The 19,512-nt window shown below is 55.0% G+C and overlaps 3 protein-coding genes across 3 annotated transcripts; 2 read left to right on the top strand and 1 right to left on the bottom strand.

The window, feature by feature from the left end:
• Positions 1 to 1,090: 1,090 nt before the first annotated feature.
• On the bottom strand, positions 1,091 to 4,908 carry COCSUDRAFT_35244 (actin-like ATPase domain-containing protein; the record flags this gene model as incomplete). The annotated part of the gene is made up of 10 exons (XM_005651296.1): positions 1,091 to 1,183; positions 1,482 to 1,593; positions 1,747 to 1,841; positions 2,288 to 2,470; positions 2,820 to 2,933; positions 3,592 to 3,819; positions 4,137 to 4,305; positions 4,469 to 4,587; positions 4,676 to 4,766; positions 4,874 to 4,908. 10 exons carry the CDS (start codon positions 4,906 to 4,908, stop codon positions 1,091 to 1,093), a joined length of 1,239 nt encoding a protein of 412 aa, XP_005651353.1.
• A 911-nt stretch (positions 4,909 to 5,819) lies between these two features.
• On the top strand, positions 5,820 to 7,442 carry COCSUDRAFT_59316 (hypothetical protein; the record flags this gene model as incomplete). Its single annotated transcript, XM_005651295.1, has 5 exons — positions 5,820 to 5,989; positions 6,137 to 6,261; positions 6,430 to 6,612; positions 6,934 to 7,121; positions 7,338 to 7,442. The coding sequence occupies 5 exons, from the start codon at positions 5,820 to 5,822 to the stop codon at positions 7,440 to 7,442; spliced, it is 771 nt and encodes a 256-aa protein (XP_005651352.1).
• Positions 7,443 to 9,644: 2,202 nt separating this feature from the next.
• On the top strand, positions 9,645 to 19,369 carry COCSUDRAFT_12255 (hypothetical protein; the record flags this gene model as incomplete). Its single annotated transcript, XM_005651294.1, has 17 exons — positions 9,645 to 9,860; positions 10,401 to 10,633; positions 10,960 to 11,074; positions 12,397 to 12,549; positions 12,668 to 12,798; positions 12,987 to 13,046; positions 13,449 to 13,587; positions 13,814 to 13,863; positions 14,262 to 14,504; positions 14,974 to 15,177; positions 15,950 to 16,091; positions 16,786 to 16,914; positions 17,201 to 17,379; positions 17,793 to 17,912; positions 18,211 to 18,313; positions 18,594 to 18,728; positions 19,067 to 19,369. Coding segments are annotated over 17 exons (2,655 nt in total), but the record flags the coding sequence as incomplete, so codon positions are not given.
• Positions 19,370 to 19,512: the final 143 nt, after the last annotated feature.

Raw genomic sequence — 19,512 nt, 5'->3', positions numbered from 1 at the left:
GGGGACTTGTCATAGATGCTGTTCCTGTTTTGCTCACAAGTGCACAAGATGTCTTGAAGCTTTCCTAGGCGAGTGAGCGCCTGCAGGTGTCCTATCCCGGGCACAGGTGCGAGTGTGGTCTGTTTATAGCTTCAAGTGGGGTGCCCTTGCAAAGGTAGCTCAAACTTTTGCATGTCTTGTGGGCGAGGAGGTGGCAGTGGTCAAGTAATTGCGTCGTCTGATGTCAGCAAACTGACTCCTAGTGACGCCTGCACTTGGTATGCACACCGTAATGTTGTGGTAGTTCTAGCGGGGTTTGAGCCGCCACACAATCTATTGTTTTGCTGCTCTGGGATATTCTCGGATTCATGTTTGTGGCCCTGCCAGCAGATCTGCTGTGCAGGCGCAAAGCTCCTTCTTTCTCCTGATTTAGATGGGTGCACACCGTGGGTTATCTTGCACCCTGCGGGACTGCACGGCAGCCAGACAGACGACTGTATGGATGGTTTTGTATGGGATTACACTCTTTTTTCTTTGGCTCTGGATAGTTTGTAACATCGCTGTAGGAAGCCTCATTCTTGTATGTCACCTTGCTGAAGCACTTCACGTGCAGCACTTCATGAAGACCACGCCACAGTCCACTGCGTTATTACATCAATTGATCGTGTGATGTTGACATCATGATCATGCACGTGCCCATGTTTTTGTGGCGCTTGCAATAGCCTGGCCAGGAGCTATATCAGATTGCATGCAAGAGGCGCTTGCGTGCCATCCAGTGGGATCTCACATCCTCACTTCATTCAGCCAGGGCCAAACATGGATCAGCCCCCACTGATGCCCACAGAGTCACAAGAAAAGGGTCATCCAGAGGCAAGTTGAAAAGGTACCAGCAAACTTTAAGCAGAAAGTTTCCAGCTCCAGCAAGTGTCTTGCTGTGCACTTCACAAGCTTTCCAGGGTTCAGCAACAAAAGACAGTATGTCATTTGGGGCTTTGCCCAGTGGCAGGTGGTTCCCAGGAACTTTCATCCCTGCGCACTCCGCATGAATGGGGTCTTCTGAACGTCAGAGAAGATGCTTTGTGACCCGCATAAAAAACAGCGGGAGGTCCCATCACTCTGAAGAAGCAGTGACGGCGGCAGCCAGGTAAGCAGATCCCATTGACGAGGCGTCGCGAATGCGCTTTAGCTGCACTTTGGCCGCCACCTGTCCACCGCACAAAACCCGCCACTCAACACTACTTACCCAGCCAGCACGACAGAGGGGTTACTGACTATATCATCAAGCCGTGATTCCAGTAGTTCTGAAGCCATGCCGTGCCCAAGAAGGACGTCCGCGGCTCGTCGAGCCATGAATTGGGTGCAGCCTTGCGCTTCAGATGGATCAGATGATCAGAGTCCAGAAAACACCCAGCAGATGATGGTGCAGGTGTCCGTCACCTTGAGCCAGCATGCAAAGCTATCAACATGTAAGATAAGATGTGTAATTATGAGGATTTGCTGACCTCCGGCCCCAGCATCTGCTCCATGTACTCGCTCAGGAATTCTCGGTAAGCATCAAAATGCTCAAACAGCCCGCCGTCGATTGCCACCGTCGTCTCCTGCATGGCTCCGTTGCTGCGCAGCACAGCACACAACGCATTGCCTTCCGCGCTCTTAAGGCCAGCCAGCAGCGGCTCCCGCAACCATGGGACGCAATGACAGGGGTGAAGATTTTAGCGACCGTTTTTGGTAGTCACCGTTCCAACAAAGAACGGCACATGCCCGCACCTGCCGTCGCGTCCGATGTGGCACAGAAGGCCGGCCAGGCAGGCGGCCACGAGCGCAGCGCTGCGCCGCGACACCATCAGGCACACCGCCTTCACCTGCACCGCAGTCACACACTCTTGTAAGAGTGCCTTTCGCTTTGCACTGCCATCTCTGTACAATAAGGAAGAGCGGACTCGCTGGCTCAAGATGTGCAGCTCAACACGTCTTCTCGGCCCAGGACTGCAGGGCAAAAGCATGGCCGATAGGTAAGACTCCTGCCTTGTGACAGACCGGGCAAGCAGACATCCTGGACCAAGGCGTGTTGTGGGCTGCGGAACACATGCTTGATGCCCCCATGCACAGGGCCGAGCAGGAGGGACCAGCCAGGACACAAGCACAATCTGGTCCCCATGATGCAGGTCTTCCTGACGGGCTGGCCACTGTCTCTTGATGCGTTTCACAGCGTCCCCTAGGCCTCCTACACTGGCAGGGTCATACAGAAAAATTGAGGCGAAGCCCGCACTGGCAGGGTGACAGAGATGAACAGAGTTGCAGCGCGCACTGTGGAGCAGGCTGAGTAGGTGCAGCGCGAGGGCGGCAGGTGCAGCGTCTCGGCCAGGATCTGCGCAGTGCGCGAGAGCGTCCACGACCCGTCCTCCACGATCTTGGACATGGCGGGCGTGCTCAGCGCCCACTCAACCCGCAGCTCGTCCGGCACCGACGGCCCAAACAGCTGTGCCTCCTCCTGCGCCCAACAACCCCAAAATTTCAAGTTTTCTCAAATTTAATTTCAATTTCTGGTGAATTGGAAATTTTTTCAAAACAATTATGGAAATTTCTGAACAGCTTCAAACAGCCGCCTGCCGATGAGCTAAACCCTCTGCTGAGCCAAAGTCTCTCCCCCAGCTGGCTCTGCACCTCTCCGCCTTGCATCAGCACTGCACAATGCCCTCCAGCATTTTTGAAGTTCTTTCGCTGGTGTATCTTTGCCGTGGAGATCCGCATGCATTTGCATTGGGGCGGGTCGAGTCCTGCGCGGGTGCATTGCGGGGTGGCAAGTGACATTGCACTTGTGGTCGGTGCTTGGAGCGCACCGCTAGTCGCAGGATGATGCGCCGTGCCACCTCCCCCATGTACATCCCCGACACCATCTTCTCAAAGTGGTACTCCCCAGCGTTGGGGGTGGTCTCATCCATCTCCCTGTCCACCTGTTGCCACACACCACCTCACGCACGCAGAAGTTTATAAACCCCCTTTCCGGGCGCAGTCACTAGGTGTAAGGGATTACTCCACTGTTTCGATTAAGGAATTGGCGAAAATAAATTAATGGCTGTTTGGCCAGCCCCGCAGGGAAGCCAGCAGCCACATCATGACTATTTTTTTACTACTTGCCCATTTTGCCATTAATCCGTTACCTCCCCTAAGGAGATTGACTTTTTGGCCAGCGTCTGTAATTTCCGACAGCCTCCCGGTGGCCGCTGCGGATGCCCAAAATAAGAAGCAAATCGCCACCCAGCAGCCAGCAATCTATTCGAATCAGCCAATGGCCGCCTACGGCCACTAATCGAAACACTGGATTACACCTGCTGCTCTGGCTTTCTGCAGATTCTCGTTACTCTTTCTTAAACGAGGTCAAGCCTTGCCGCATGGGTGGTTCCGCATGTTGCATGCAGCAGCGATCCATGTGGCGAACGCTGACCTCATGCTAGGCAATATGCTGGACCATGCATGCTGCGCTCTGCCCACATGACTTTCCAAGTAGTGGCAAACTGAGAAAGACCAATTACTGGTAGTGTACGCAGCCATTCATGCACTTCAAAAGCGCCCCCCAAAAATAATAAAAAAATGCAATATCGTTTGGCATGCCTCTGTGATGGGCAGCGAGGCGGCGGTGAAGTTGCCCCACTCGGTGTTGACGACCATGGTCTGCCGCTTCGTGGAGCCCTTGGCCAGAGTGGCAATATTCGCAACCTGTTCCACGTAGCAGGCATTTGTGCCCGTGCCCAAGATGACGCCCACTTTGGCGTTGGGGTCCTCATAGCAGGCCCCCGCCAGCGTGCCCACTGAGTCATTCAGAAGCGCCACCACCTTGAACTGCGCGCAGAAGGTATGTTTATTGACTCTTCCTCCCTCATAGTTCTTGTGATCCCTCTGATTCAAAGTGCTGGCACTGCTGTACAGCATGCGATGTTCAGCACGAGAGGATTTGAGCATAGCATGGCAGGAGAACTTTGATAGCACCCAGCTTCAGCGATCAATTTGTCTCGGGGTCTATAGGATATTAAGCTATGCAAGTGCTCCTGAATTGGACACTTGCAGTGTTAGATGCAGTGATGTGGGCTTCGAGGTCAGCAGGGCATGTGATCTGGCGGAAGGAGCAAGCATGCATGCGGATGGCTCGGTAGGCTCACAGGGGCTTTGAAGCGCAGGATGGCCCGCTGCAGCATCTGCACAGGGTCAGAGCCCACGAAGCCCTCGTTGTCAAACTTCTTGGTCAGCTTGATCATGGTCCCCGCATCTACAGCCGTCTGATCCACGGGGAAGCTGAAGCAGAAGCCGACCGGAGCCGTCCGGTTCCCGCTGCATGCAGGCAAGCTTCTTCATATGTACGTAAATTTCAAAAGTCCGGTCTTTGTGCCCGTGCTTGCACGAGAGCCTGTCCATGATACACAAAACGGCCGTGCTATGGCTGGTTCTGTCTTGGAAGCCTTTCGCGCCATGAAGGGCAGGGGCAGGGGCCCACCTGAAGCCATAGCGCTTGGCAAATGTCACGAGCGAGTCCGCAAGCAGGTCGAACAGCCGGTCTGCATGGCAGCTGAAGTATTCCTCTGGAATGGCAAACTCCTCCATCTCAAACCGCGCCTGAATGCATTGCCAAGACAGGTGTGTCAAGCATCTGGTGCATGCGGCTGCTGCAGGGCATGCGGTAGCAAGTGAATGCAGGGCTCACCACTTCTCCCCTTTTTTCAGACAGGCTCACAAGTATCACGCGGAAGTTTGTGCCACCAATGTCCACAGCAAAGAAGTCCCCTGTCTCCTCCCTATACAGGGCATCTCTACAGAGTGAGTGTCCTTGTAATTCGAAAATGACAGGGCAGCAGGAAACCTACATAATGCATCAAAGCAACCATTCTGTCATGGCACGCACCCGTTTGGGAGGACGTCCATCATGCTGGGCATCATCAAGCAGGAGCTCTTCTGTCCTCGCAAACCAGCTTGCGCCTGCAGGTCATGATTGAGTTGTCAAGCGTCAGAGCATTGTTGCGCCTGAGCAGTGACCGGACGTCTAAAGGTAAGACAGTGCAACCCAGGTGAGGACACACCTCCTTGATGAAGTCGTCCTTGATCTTCAACAGCCTGTCATGTCCCAGGAGGAGGCTGCTACGATACTGCACGACAAATCAGCGAGATCACCACTGATTGTGGTCGATGGCATCAAATTTATGGCAGGGCCGGTTACTGTTACTTTCACAACATGTCGCCATTACTAATTGTATGTATGAAAGTCGATTAAAATCGAGACGGCATTTTACAGGTACGGGCTGCTGTGCTCTGCTTCAGATATTGTCAGCAGTCTAGCGTGCGGCCGGTGACTGTACCTGCGCCATGTGTGAGTGCAGAAGCTGCCATCGCCTAAATTCGCGCCTGGCAAGGTAGACAACTCCCATGAAAGCAGCACCGCAGGCGGCTGCTGCGAGGGCTTGTCTGTCCTTTTGCTGCATTGGTACTGCTTCTCAGCACCCTGGCCCCTGGCTTCAGTCAGAACGCACTGTGCATAACTCTACAGCATCTGTATCGTTCGATAACACCATGGCAAACACATACCTCTCTCTCTCTACAGATGCAGTTCCGAAATGAGATTTCATTGACATCATTTCAATGAGATTCCGCGCCATACGGCTTGCCACATCAGCGTCCACCGTCACCTGACCCACGTGCGCCTAAAAGACGAGAGCCACCAGTTTTGGATCAGGCGTCGACTGTGGGTGAAAAGGGAGGACAACCTCACAGTCAGTGTCCCAGAAATATATAGGACCATCCTTCCTTTGTTTATCCCGCAGGCGTCAACGGAATGAGCACCAAGCGTTGAAAGAATGAAGCGTGCCCGCGGAGAACAGGCGTGCGAGGAGCCAAACCCTGCCGGTAGCCGGCCAAGGCAAGACGCTTTGGGGTTCCAAATGCCGGCGTTTGATCTCCCAGTGTGCGCAGTCGCAGAGCACACCTCCGGCATTGCAGTTCCCCGCGAGGATGCTGAGCTGCAAGGGTGAACGCTCCCTCCGTTTGTTGAAGTATAGAACTTACCACCCACCTTGCAGAGGGTCGAGACTGGGGCACCGATTTCGATCCTCCTGAGACTTGGATCCTGGGAGCTGAAGTCGCAATCTGCCGACACGCCCTGTTGTGTGTGCAGGAGGACGGTTGAGGATCCGATAGCCCTCTCAGAAAGGCGAAATGACAGCGGCAGCCACTGCGAGGGGAGCTGCGATCATTCCTGCGAGGAAGAGGCCGAGGAAGAAGGCTGTTCCGGTTGTGCAGGTGCGTGCCCACCGAAAGGTCTCCCACTTCGCAGGACCAAACTGATGCAACTGGTTCCTCGCCAGGGTTTCTTACTGGAGCGTTAAAAGATGCAGTGCTATCACTTCAAGGGATTTGAAAGTGGCCTGCTTGGAGAATCAGTTCTGACGAGACGGACCTGTTGCGCAGACTACAGGCTACAGGAGCGGCAGCTGGAAGAGCAGCGCAGGCTGATGGCAGCCCTGCACTCGAGGAACTGCATGCTGACTGCGCTCAATAGCAACCTCATCATGCAGCTGAACCTGCTGAGATCGATTGTGCCTGTGGAGCGCAGAGAGTCTCGCTCGCTGCACCTTCGCATTGCCCTGCCAGGTGGGCACACAAAGAGTTGCCTGGGCATCAAGAGCACACACTTGACATGCTCAGTCTGTTGTATCTGCAATCTACTCACATATGCGAGTCCTCAATGTGATACCTGGCATACCTCCAGCATCCTCAAGATGACTGGAAGCAGAGGTTTGGCATGTATCTGCAAACTACTCGCGCACATTATGCGAGTCCTCAATGTGATGCCTGGTATAACCCCAGCATCCTCAAGATGTCTGGAAGCAGAGGTTTGGCATGTGCCTCAGAGCCAGATAAGCCCGGAAGAGCCGCAGGAATCAACATTGCTGCTGTGGTCTTTGTGTCCAGGTGAGTATGCGGTTGAGCCGGTGCAGCCGAGCAAGGAAGGGAGGGTGGCAGAGGAAGACACACCTTCCACAGGCCCTATGCTTCACATCTGGGTCAACTCTGACATGGCCGTCGAGGCTGTGCGGCAGAGCATGCACAACTTTGTGACAGCGCCAATGGGCCAGGATTGGTTCCTCAGCCTCATGAAGGTGTGTGCCCAGTCTCTGTGGCTTCTGACCTCACTAGCACCCCGACTTATCTCATGATCTGCATGTCAGTGTTCTTTCCAAGTTTCCGGTATCAGCCAATCTTTATGCCGAGAACAGAATGTCTTTCTGCTTGCTTTGTCTTGTGCGCAGCAGGAGCAAGTAGGTTTTTGTCCTGGGCAGAGTAATAACTGATGCTGATTCTGGCTGGGTGGGCAGGACGGCGCCCAAATTGAGGATGCTCAAACTCCCGAGTCCCTGCATCTGGGTGATGGCCACCTGATCTATGCATCTCTGGGGTCTGAGCAAACAGCTGCAGCTTGAGGGATGCATTCCCTCATTGCCATGACTAATAAGAAGCAGTTGCATGGGGGAAACATCGCTTATGCATGTTTTATGGTTGCTTTGAGAAGATAAGTCCCATTGGCTGCTACACTGCTACCTTTGGGAGCACACTTTGTATGTATTGACTTTGTATGTGTCCAAGTGAAAGGTCGTCTATTTTGCAGGTCTGGTGTTTGCCGGAGTAATTGGATGCTCTTTTTCATTGCAATAGTGATGGTGGATTGCTATGAGGTTAGGAGGCCTTGCAGGGGCAATCTTCTTGCACTGCAAATGGTGTTGCTATTGATGCGTTGGAGATGTCTTTTTATGCGAAACTGCGTCTCAATAGACATGATGTCAGACAAGTATCATGGTAGATGAACAATGACTATATGAATATTATTGTTTGTAAATGTGCACGTGCCGCTGCAGTGTGCTGCAGTTGCAGGGAATCTTTTGTTGGCCATGGAATCTCGCTGCTTGGTCCTGCTGGCCTAGGCTGCGTCCGTCATGCATGATGCGTAAGTTTGAATTCAATTTTGAAGTTGATATCATTGGTTGTTGCTCGGGAAGGTTGCCTGCATGTTTGTCATGCATGCATATGGTGCCTTGCTGTTGTAACCGTTATGCTGATGCCGTGCGCGTGCCAGGGACAAACCAGGTCCACATCATGTGACAACTGATTATGACATGTCCACTGGCACTGGCGGTCACCGTGACACCCAGGGAGCCTCCAACTGAGTTGTCACGTGACACCGTGTGACCCGCCTAGGCCTAGGCCTAGCTGAGGACAGGTCTGTGCAGCACATGCATGAATGCATGCGTTCCTGCATTTCGAGCGGTTTGCTAGGGACGGCCCCTCAGCATTCGTGTAAGAAGGAATTGTAGACCTGTAGGCTGCAAGGGTGCATTTGCGAGTTGACAATGCTGCAAGCCTGTGCATATCGGCCCCGGGTTCCGGCTGCAGACTCAGAGTCTGCATGCACTGCGCATTGCATGCAGACGTCCGCAGGTCGACCTGTGTATATATGCCCTATGGCCCTCTGGGCTCTGGGTTCGCCACTCATAAAGATTATTATTATTATTATTGAGTCCAGCTCAAGGACAGCTCACTTGGCCGTCATGGCTTGAACCAACGATCGCCGACTCACCATGACAGTAGCTTTACTAATGTGTGAATAAGGACCAACGTGGCACTCAAGGGGAGTGTCTCGTTCGATCCTGGGTCTTGGCGTACTCTCCCCGATTCCACTTTGTTGCAAGGTATTTCGATTCCTGTTCTCTTCACCCTGAATCTGGGTGAAGAACATGGACGTGGTGCAAGGCTCCTGTGGACAGCAGAGTGGATGTTCAATCTAAGAATATTCTGATGGGCACTAAAAAACCGGCGACCAATCTTGCCCATGTCTATCAACATACTCACATCGCCGTATATCTCGTGGGGTTTTTCGCCATCGCATGTCTCTTCTATGATAGCACACAGGTAATAAGTTCAACCTTGGGACATGCCTCTAACTGCTTGTGCTTTCTTTAACACATAGTCTTCTCAGTGCTATCTGACAAAATTCTGTGCCTGCAGGGTATTGTCCAGAAATACGAGCTCAACCGGAAGTGGTTCTACCTGTATGGTGCGTTTGTCTCTTGGCATGTATGAGTCACATGCACTCAAATTTCGCTTGCAGCACCATATAACGTCCTGACAGAATGCTTGACATGTACAAAAATGGGAGATTGCTTGTTTGGTCCTATCTCCCTCCAGCTGAGGTGTTTTGATGACCTAGGAGCTGTTACTTCATAATTGTTCAGGTGGTGAGTAGCTTATTGGTGCCTAGTCACTCACGTAGTTTTCAATGAGTCTCTATGGGCGAACTCTCTCCCAACACAAAGATCACCCATGGACTTTTCAGTCACAAAACTGTTGCATGCAAAATCCCAACGTGATCTGCTGTGCTTTTGCGAGCAGGAGCGACATCGTTCTTCGCTTACCTGTACTTGCGGCCACTGATTCGTCGGCGTTTTGGCTCAGCCTCAAGGTGCGGAGTCCAACTCACGGACATTTAATCACTAATTCACAACTTATGTCCAGGCTTCTCTGCAGAGCCTGCAGGCCTGGAGCTCAGAGGGGAAGCTGTCTGGACCTCAGCTGCCATTGGCGAGAAAGGGGAGCTTGCTCGCTGATCTCCACATGTGTCCCGCAGGGGATACATTAACTTCTATTCCCTGTACATCGGATGGCTCTGCAGCGCTGTCTTCCTGCACCTGCCCAGTTTCAAGGCGCTTGGCTTCGATGTCCGCACAGATGTCTCCATGCTCCTCACCATATTCCTCCTGTCCTGCCTGGTGAGCAGACTCGTGCCAATTATGCCATCTGGACTCTTATCCCAAGGACATTTGCTTCTCATCCTTCACTTATGTGTGGTCTGCTTGCAAATGCAAGGCCATACTGCTTGATCACCCGGGGTGTGAGGCTGCAGACGAGCGGGTTAAACCAGAAAGAGATGAACCAAAGAAGAGAACCATAAAATGAGATGAAGTTTTGTCATGTTGCAGGTGCTGGGCGCTCTGCACGCGATTCACTCCCTGTGCATATTCTTCCATGTGCTGCGGCCGCGGCTGCAGGTTGTCACGGGGGCACTGTCTGGGACCACCTCCATCATTTTGCTCAACGCCATGAACCTTGCTGTCGCATGCAGGTGTGACATGTCCCAACAGCTGTGCCTTGGCAGCTTGCTTCACACCTCTCAATTTTTTGTGTCCATTCAGGGATGTAGAGCATGGCAGCCTGCTTAAAGCCTGAGTAAAGTTCTGTGTCCATTTCAGAGATGATTGAACATAAGTTGTTTAAGGGAAAGCGCCATTGATCAGCAGGTTATCTTCACACATCACAAACAGTTGTCAGGAAGAGAGATCTTGGCAAGCGGTCTTCATGCTGATTTGCATTTTCAGAGTGTAATTAAGACCATATTGGTGGCTTGCAGCACGTACTATAGCTTCTGCGGGAACGCGGCGGCAGTCGGGGCAGATGCAAAGGGGGGTGGTGCCGTGGGTGGGTTCAGGGCGGCTGTGTGCACCAAGTGGCTCCGCCCAATAGACATGCGCGAGCACCCTGCCTTCTCCTCCTGGGTCATCTATGGTGGGGCTTCCCCCCTTCACCTGAGTTTTCTAGCCTTTAGTACCCAGATGACCTCCAGGTGGGGTGGATATCACAGCATGCATGGCAGGTATGTGCAACGGCAAGCCTAGCTCGGGCAAAGGGGCACCACATTCCTTTGAGTACTGAAGGAGAGGACATGGGCATAGATACCATTGTCATCAGCAAAGGCCCCCTTGGGGCTCTGCCTTACCACCTTTGGGCAAAATAGAGGCCCGATGGCAGGAGGATGCTGGCTTTTTATGTGCTCCATGTCTGTACAGGGGAGGGAGCTGGGGTGGCGAGTCTGGCATCAGACGCGTCCAATGCCTTTACGAACGCCTATCTGAACGTGGACATTCCCCTGGACGGCATCGGCCTGATCAGCATCCCGGCCGCCGAGATCATCTCGCCCGTCTTCACACTGTGGATCACCCTCGTCATCATGTACATGGGTGCATACCATGCACCTTTCTCTCTTAAAATTCAACAGCTGAATGCAGTCTTCTTGCTGCTAGCCAGCAGCTCACTCTGCATATTCATTCTAAAGTCCGCATGGAGTCCGTATTCCAAGGTAGGAAGCTGTGATGAGTTTTCTTTACTTTAACAGATTTTTGGGAGTCTGCGCATGTGTGTGCTTGGGTCACTTAAGTCAAATTTATATTTCATCCTTCGAATTCCAGTATGAAACCATATTTGCTGTTGGGGCTGTCCAGTGAACAGCCTGGCGGACTACAGCGCGGCCGGGGCGCTGCAGAGCGTGCTGACTGCGGGGCACGGCCGGGCCGGCAGCAAGGATTGGCGCTCCGGCCGTCCCGTGCACCGCCGCCGCCACAGCGCCGACTTCTCCCGCCGCCACCGCCACAACCTGTCCGGCATCGGCCGCCAGTCCCTTGATGTCAGTCCCCTGGCCCTGGTCTCATAAGCCTGATTCCTACACAATCTATATACGTATGATAACCAGAAGTTGTTTACATCGCCTCTTGTCTTTGTCGGTGCTAGCTGTGGCAAGTGCCGCTCTGTATTGCATCTGTGGCCATCGGAGTGATGATGACCGTGATTGGCTTGTGCATCGAAATGCGCATTGCACAAGAGCATGAAGGATGGCCTGGCTGCTTGTCACTGTCTTGTCCTTGAAATTACACCCCAAGCAGCGTGCAAGCATGCCATGCATGGCAGTACAAGGTTGTGTGCCGGGCGCAAGTTGCTGAACAGAATGTGCGTGTATTTTGGGGGTGGCGCAGATGATGCAGCGGTCGGCGAGCGAGATGATGGACAGCGCGACGGTGCGCGCGGTGAGCGGCCTGCTGCGCAACTTCTCGGCCAACCTGCCGGACACGTTGCTGGCGGGCCTGCCCGGGCACCTTCTGGCGCAGCAGCACCGCACGCCGTCGGTGCCCCAGACCGCGCGCGCATGGCGCCCCGGCGACCCCTCCTGCACCCCCTTCTCCAAGATCGACCCCGAGCCGTGACTTTTTCTTCTCCTTGCCCCACCACAGTACTGCTAGTCTGTTGGGCAATCACTATACATGCCCATTATGCGTGGATTTGCCTTAGTGTCCAGTGATGCCAATCACCCAATTGTTGCTATCCTGTTGGGCAACTACTGTGCCTGCACATGATGCACAGCTTTGCCTTGGTGTCCAGTGATGCCAATTGGACTCCCCGAGCAAGTGGAGGCTCATGCGCTGCGCCTTGGATACATCTGCAAAGCCTTGACAGGATGACACATATCCTGCTATGAAGGTTGACCAGCGGAGCTTTCGATGAGCCTGGGGACCGATCTTCTCTGGTAGAATCATTATTGGTGGTTGACACAGGGAGGAGGAAGAGGGCGCGTCGAGTGATGAGCAGCCCGACTTCCTGCCAATGTTCCCTTGGTACAGCGGCACGTCGGCCGACATGTACCGCACCATCTTCGGCCTCATCGTCTCCCTCAAGCTTTTCTTGGGCCGCTTTGACATGCGCACCATGCAGGTGACTTAGCTCAAAACACCGCTTGCCCTTAAATGACAACTCGCTTGCCGGCACTCACCGTATTCTTCTGCACAGCATGCACAAACGACTGCATTGACATGTGTTTGCATGTGTGCAGGCAGCGACGGGGGTGGGTCCCCCCGGGGGTGGCAGCGGGCCCCCACGTGAGGGTGACGGCTTCACCTTTGAGCACGAGGCTGACAAGCGGGAGCTCTGGATAGACTTCTGCGCCGACACTGGCGACGGCGGGTGCGCGGCTCTCGGCTCCCTTGTTATTAGATTTTTCTTACATTTCATACCTCTTGTGACACAATGTAATCAACTGGACCCTACAATGCAGCCCTCTTGTGTCCTCCAGAGGCTGGTCCAGATGACGAAGGAAGGGCAGCACTATTCAGATATCAGGTCCTTTCATACCTAAGGTCTGTGCTTCTCAGGGACCCCACGTATGCAGTGGCAAGGGCAATGGCCGCGCCGGTGCTGCATGCCATGGACATGTCCTCCAGCAAAGTTTCCGGCACATCTGCCAAGAGCAGCGGCGGCAGGACAGGGGATAGTTTGGACGAGACATTCCAGGAGGAGCCAGAATCGCCGCGCAGCACTTACAGCGACAGCTCGTCCGGGCTGGACACCCCCATCGAAGGCAACAGAAGTGAGCCCGCCTGAGGCAGCCCACTTCGCTTGCCAATGTCATGACTGTCAAGCCATGCAAGACCAATATTTTGCCCACATGGGAGCTGAAGCTTGCTCCATCAACTGAAGGCAGACTGGCGTGCACGAAATGGGCGCATGTCTCATTGGAACAAGGTGCGGGTGGGAGTGAGGCCCACTCAGGCGGTGGATGAGCAGTGAGCATGGTGCCTGTGTGCAGGCAACGGGCAGGCATCGACATCAGGGAGGGTGTATGCCAGGGGCAAGCTGCTGCCCAGGGGCGATGTGCTGATCCTGGGGGGCGACCTGGCCTACCCCAACCCCTCCACTGAGACCTACGAGCTGCGCTTCGTGGGCCCATTTGAGACTGCTCTGCCGCCTCCCCCAGTAAGCTGCACTTTTCTCCACAAGGCATGCATTGATGATTTCTTTCTGTATGGCTCTTGTCGCAATTTCAGCACACCAAACCTCCTGCTCCGCGATGCCCAAGGGATTCAATGCAGATTCTGAGCCTCTGTCTTCTGAGGCTCACAATCCGCAACAAAGTGTAGAGGGGCGCAGGCCGGCATGCTTTATACAAACGGGTGCCAAGCCTCTGTGGTGTTGTGTGCAGGGTGTACACCCAGGCAGGCTGGTGGTGAACAAACCCGATCTGCCCATGGTGTCAGACGGCCGTCGGCCAATGCGGTGCTCGGATCCCCCATCCAGCTGTGCCATGCATGCTGACATGGCAAGGTCCCCCCACAGCACAGGCCCCCACTGCAGGTGTGCGCACACCCCAGCTGTCCCATGGCATGCATGCTGCATGTGTGACCTACATACCTCTGCTCGTCTGACGGCAACACCCCGTTTCCCTGCTTGGCTGCCAAGCAATCTCACCTGAGCAAGGTTTCTGGACTTAATCTCATACAGTGCTTGCCTTGGCTGCATCAATATTAGAAGCTGAATTTATTCATTCCCCAAGTCTTCCTCTCGTACAGTAATTGCCCCCTATTTTGTGGATGTCAATAAGATACTTAATAAGCATTGCAAATTTAAAGTCAAGTCCTGGTGGCTTGCAGGGCGTGCGCGGCGTCCGAGACGCTGCGCAGGTACGACGGCCCGACGGCGTTTGCAATTCCCGGCAACCACGACTGGATCGACGGCCTGGAGACGTTCCAGCGCTTTATTCACCACCGCGGGTGGCTGGGCGGCTGGCTGCTGCCGCAGGAGAAGTCCTACTTTGCGCTGCGGCTGCCCCACGGCTGGTGGCTGTTCGGCCTCGACCTGGCGCTCGTGGACGACATCGACATGTGCCAGTACAGGTGGACTGCAAAACCCCTCCTGCTCCCACCTGCCAAACCGCTAGTCTAGCTGTGGCCAATTGACTGCGTGCACTCATCTTTCAGTGGCTTCCCACCAATCAAAGACCTTGTGTTGCTGTGACCAATAGCCTGGGAAAATGGTGTGCACTCATCCCTGGGGTGGGCTTTTGCCCTTTCAAAGCGTGCGTCTAGCTGTGGTCAAGAGTCTAAAAGGCCTGAGGGCGCTTGTCTTCGCCTGGGCTTCCTACTGAGATGCACTACGCATGTCGTCCCTCCAGCTGTTTGCTGACACTCAGCACCGCCTTCTCATGTCATGTGCTTTTGAAGAATGCATCTCACTTTGCATTTCACTCCCGGAGGCATGCATGTGTCTATGCGTGGGCAGAAAATGGGGTTTAATCAGCTGAAACGTCAGAAATAGGTTGGCATTCACAAGGCTGGAAGAACTGAAAGAAGTTCGTTTGGGCAGGTATTTTGCGCGCATAGCGGATGAGCGCATGGGGCCGGAGGACCAAGCCATCCTGGTGACGCACCAGCCGGGGTGGCTGGTAGACTGGTTCCACGAGGAGGCCGCCGCCCTCAACCTGCGCCAGCTCGTGCGCGGCCACCTGCGCGGCCGGGCGCGCCTCCACCTCGCAGGTGACTCGCCACTGACTCACCCCTTGCCTGCGCTGTCTCACCGGTATCGCCGTCTCCCAAGCAGAATATTTTCATTAGGACACAGAGTTCCTTGACAGGAGCCTTGAGTGTGCCGCACAGGCTGCAGCTTTTGTGGGCCTTAATATTCCCAATGCCGAGGACCGCTTGCACTATTGTAGCTCGGAAATTACATGATAACCGGTGTGTTGTGTGCACAGGCGACCTGCACTTCTATATGCGGCACTCCTTCCAGCCGGCGCCGCCCCCGGAGCCAGCCGCGCCGCCGGCGCCGCGCAGCGCGGCCAAGGGCGACGTCCGGGGCCTGCTCAACCCGCTCGCCGATGCGGCCCCTGCCAAGGCGCTCGCCTCCAAGGTGGCCGCCGCCGCCGCCATGTTGGGCTGCGGCGGCGGGGGCGGCAAGGGCGTTGCCTCCGGCGGGAAGGCCGGCTCTGCCTCCTCCGTCGCCTCGAGTGAGGCTGACGAGGTGGAGATGGGCCGGGACATCTACCAAGACCTCGCCAGCTTCGTCAACCGAGGTGCGATTCTCATTCATTGTTGCATTTATCTTCTGCGGCCTTTCTTGCTATCTGACCAGAGTCTCTGGTAGATGTCATGTGGCAACGAGAAGTGCAGCACCACCATGCAGCCTGCTCCCCAGGAGATGGCCCTGTCTCGGGGCTCAGCCAGGACCATTGATAATGTATGGTGTTGGTCTTTGCTTAGCTTTCGTTAGGAGACCAATGGGCGTCTATATTGCAGCGCCTGACTCGAAAAGTTGGTCTGTGCGCAGCGCAAGCGGCAAACAGCCAGGCGGTGGGCGGTAGTGCCGCGACGGCGGCAACAATTGCGAATCTGCACCCCTTCGACCCGGAGCACCTGATAGTGAACGGCCTGGGCGGCGCGTTCCTGCACCCGACGCACGTTTTCGCGCCGGCGCGCTTCGCATCGGTGCCGGATCCCGCGGCCGACGATCTGTTCGAGGCGGGGCTGTCGCCGCGCGGCCGCAGCCCGATGGGGAGGTCCCCCAGCGGTGCCAGCCCACCGCGGGGGATCTCGCCCTCCGGGACCTCCCCCCGCCGTACCCTCAGCCGCCACGGCAGCTTCATCGGTGCAGTTCTGTCGGAAGCCACCATAAATTGCAGACGCTAGGGATTTGAGGAATTTTTTGCTCACACTGTTGGTTTTTGGGCGTTCCAGCTGAGACAAGGCAAGATGTGGCTTTTGCCCGGATGTGAAATTATTTTTCAAGGCCAATCTGTGGCTTCCAAGCAGACATCCAGTACTGCGCTGCTATACTGAACAGTTGCAGAACCACCTGAAAGGGCAATACTCGCCTGCTTTCCTACCTGCTCCCTTCCAAATAGTCCTCCCGCAGCCATGTTCATTTAAGGACTTGCCCACTCTGAATGCATGCTCTAGCCTTCTCAATAATCCGGGGTACCATCTCGGTCCTGTATCCCACTGAACGCAGCGGCACCAGCTTGACCTCTAGGTGGGGCAATCTATGACATGTCTTTGGAGAGGGGTTGGCAGGCCGGGCTGTCAATGGCACAAGCGTTCAGGGACTGGTGCTCTTGTAGGTGAGCTGCCAATTGGCAAGCTGGAGGTGAATGGCGGGGCGGTGGCCGGGGGTGGGGGCGAGTTTCAGTGCGCGGCGGTATACCCGACCCCGGAGCAGTCGCTGCAGCTGGGACGCCAGAACTTGCACCTCTTCCGCTTCAAAAATACCCGCTTTGATGTCATCGGCGGCGCTTTCTACTTCCTCATGGTGGTCAGGCCCTGCCCCCTTTTCCCCTTTCCTGTATGCCTCAAGGTTGCCTGCCCAATCCTACACTGTACTCTTGAGACCTGCTCACATATCACTCCTTCTGGAAGTTGGTTCCCAGCACAGTTCAAATGCATGCATGCGAGGTGCCTGAATTGTGCGCACACTGCATCCTCCCTGGAAGTCGCTCCCAATTGCGGGAGTTTTGAGAGGCATGCATGCATGTCTGCGGATGTCAGGGCTATACAAGCACTTGCAATTGTTCCTGACGTGGATTTCTTTGTTTTTCCAGGTGAGCGTGCTGCCGCGCTGCAGCCGGGTGACGGACATCCTGGACGCGCACACACTGCTGGAGGCGCTGGGCTACTTGGTGTTGGCGGCCGCTGATGCGCTGGCGGCAATTTTTACGGAGTCGTACCTGTCGCTGATCGCGGTGCTGTGCCTGTACATGCTGTGCTGGTGCATGGCCAAGTCCGGCGGCTACGGGACCATCCCCGGCCCCGCGCCGCAGCCGCCGCCTGGCAAGCGCGAATCCTTCTGGGAGTCCATGGCCCTGCGGTGCGCGTCCTACTGTCACACGCATGCAGTGCCATACAGCGTGCCGTTGTCCCGATGCAAGTCCCTGCTCGTTAGCGGGACATTTCTTATGAGAACATCCCTTGATTGCATGGGAAGTGCAGTTGAGGAGGGGATCCACAACTGAATGCCCTGAATGGCATCCGATTGTGGGGCGCCTCATCATGTGAACTTGCTGTGCGACTATATGTTCCGTTTTGCTGGAGGTCAAATCGAATTGCACCACACCGTCTGTGCCGCCTGCAAATGTTGTTGTAAGGACTTTTGCAGCCCTGAGAGTTGTTGCTGAGTTGCGCCAATGTGCGCAGTGGCCGTACCGGGGGACTTAGCACGCAGATGATCGCCGCCCTCGCACATGCCAGCGCGCACCTGACAGCCGCCATCCTGTCGCTCGTGCTGCTGGAGCTGGGCGTGGAAACCTGCATCAGGTAGGCCCAACCACCTGCTTGTATCTCTGCGCCCACGTCTCTGCTACTTCCTCATTGCACATTCTAAACACACAGGATGGACAAGTATTCACTCAACCATGGCGGCAACAGAGCTGCCTGTTTGTTTCTCGAGCTGCTTTGGCATAAAGCTTGTGCAAGTGACGTCTAGAAGATGCACTTGAAGGACCTCATGCTGTACTGAGGTCTTGAGAGAGGGGGCTTGAAAGACTTCATGTTCGTCCAGAAGTGGGGCCTGAAACGTACAGCTTCTTGAGCTCAAGAGGGAGGATTGTGCGAGCAGGTATGAGGAGCTTGGGGCAGAGGGGTTCCACTCGCTGTACCGCTGGTACCAGCGTTTTGAGGCGCAGCACTTCCCAGACCCGGCCGGCCTGCGCGATACGGTGCCTCTCAACTCTCTCAAATCCCACCTGATTGTGATCCAACCATGACAGCAGTGTTGACTTCTGGACATTCCTCTGCCTACACCATCCACAAGCTTTTGCTTGTTTGAGAGAAAGTGCAGATGTGCAGACATAAAAGCAGATCGAGCATGAGGGAGTACGGAGAAAGGGCTGCCTTGCAGTGTTGTTACCATAGGGGTTTTTATCATTGTGCACGCGAGACAAAGTCGGAACTTCCGGCCCAGGAGCACGACTGAGCTTTCCGTATGTTGTGCGACAGGTGGCGCGGTACACACTGCATGCGTACCCGGGCGTGGTGCAGGCGGCCATGGCGCTCTTCGACGTGCCAGAGGCGATTGCTGTCACTCGCACCGCCATGTGCTCCGCAACTACTGCCCCCCTCTCGCGCTTCCAGGTGGGCATTTCACCCCCAAAGAACTGCCACAACTGATGCAGGTTGTTCAGTGGTGCGGTGTCTCCGCAGCAGCGCCACGCAAGCCTGTGTGTCTCCGCTGACAGCAGAGCCCGTAACAATTGCAAACCTGTTGAATTGTTGCAGCGAAAGAGCTAGCATGCAAGATGGTCCCAACAATGGCCTGCTCTGCTAAATTCTCTTCCAGGGCAGAGATGTCCTGTGTATCACCCATTGCGGTGTCCACGCTGTTGTACATTGCCTGTATAATATACATTTCTTGCAGCACCTTTGCCATGCAAGCAAGCAGGGATAAGTGGTTTCGTTCCCCGTGCGCACAGGGAGCGGCGTACTATTTGGGCATGCTGGCATACTACTGGGTGCTGGTGACGCCCAGCGTGGCCTTTATCTTTGGCGGCTACCTGTACCTGTCGGTCAACCTATTCCACGTGCACTACGACGAGGCCTTCTCCTCGCTGCAGATCCCCCACCACAAGGGCTTCTCGCGCATCCACGTCACCCCTGAAGGAGACCTCCACGTCTACGGCCTCGCCATCGACCAGGTCCGTGGCTTGGCTTGTATTCCCTTGATCTTTAGCAACCAAATGGCTTCCGGGTGGGGCTACCATGTACAGCATGCATAGCTTGGATGTTGGGGGACCTGGTGCCCCAGAAGGGAGAACGTCTGGCACCTGCGGCAATTTCTAGCAGCCTCTAGGAGGGGCTCCCTGAGGAGAATACACTGTCTGTTGAGACTGCTCAATCAGGACGATATCCCACTAGTTTG

The sequence above is a fragment of the Coccomyxa subellipsoidea genome (genome assembly GCF_000258705.1).
Source record: "Coccomyxa subellipsoidea C-169, whole genome shotgun sequence".
NCBI lineage: Eukaryota > Viridiplantae > Chlorophyta > Trebouxiophyceae > Coccomyxaceae > Coccomyxa > Coccomyxa subellipsoidea.
The sequence above is the reverse complement of the archived record's forward strand: the minus strand, read 5'-3'. Positions and strand labels throughout refer to the sequence as shown.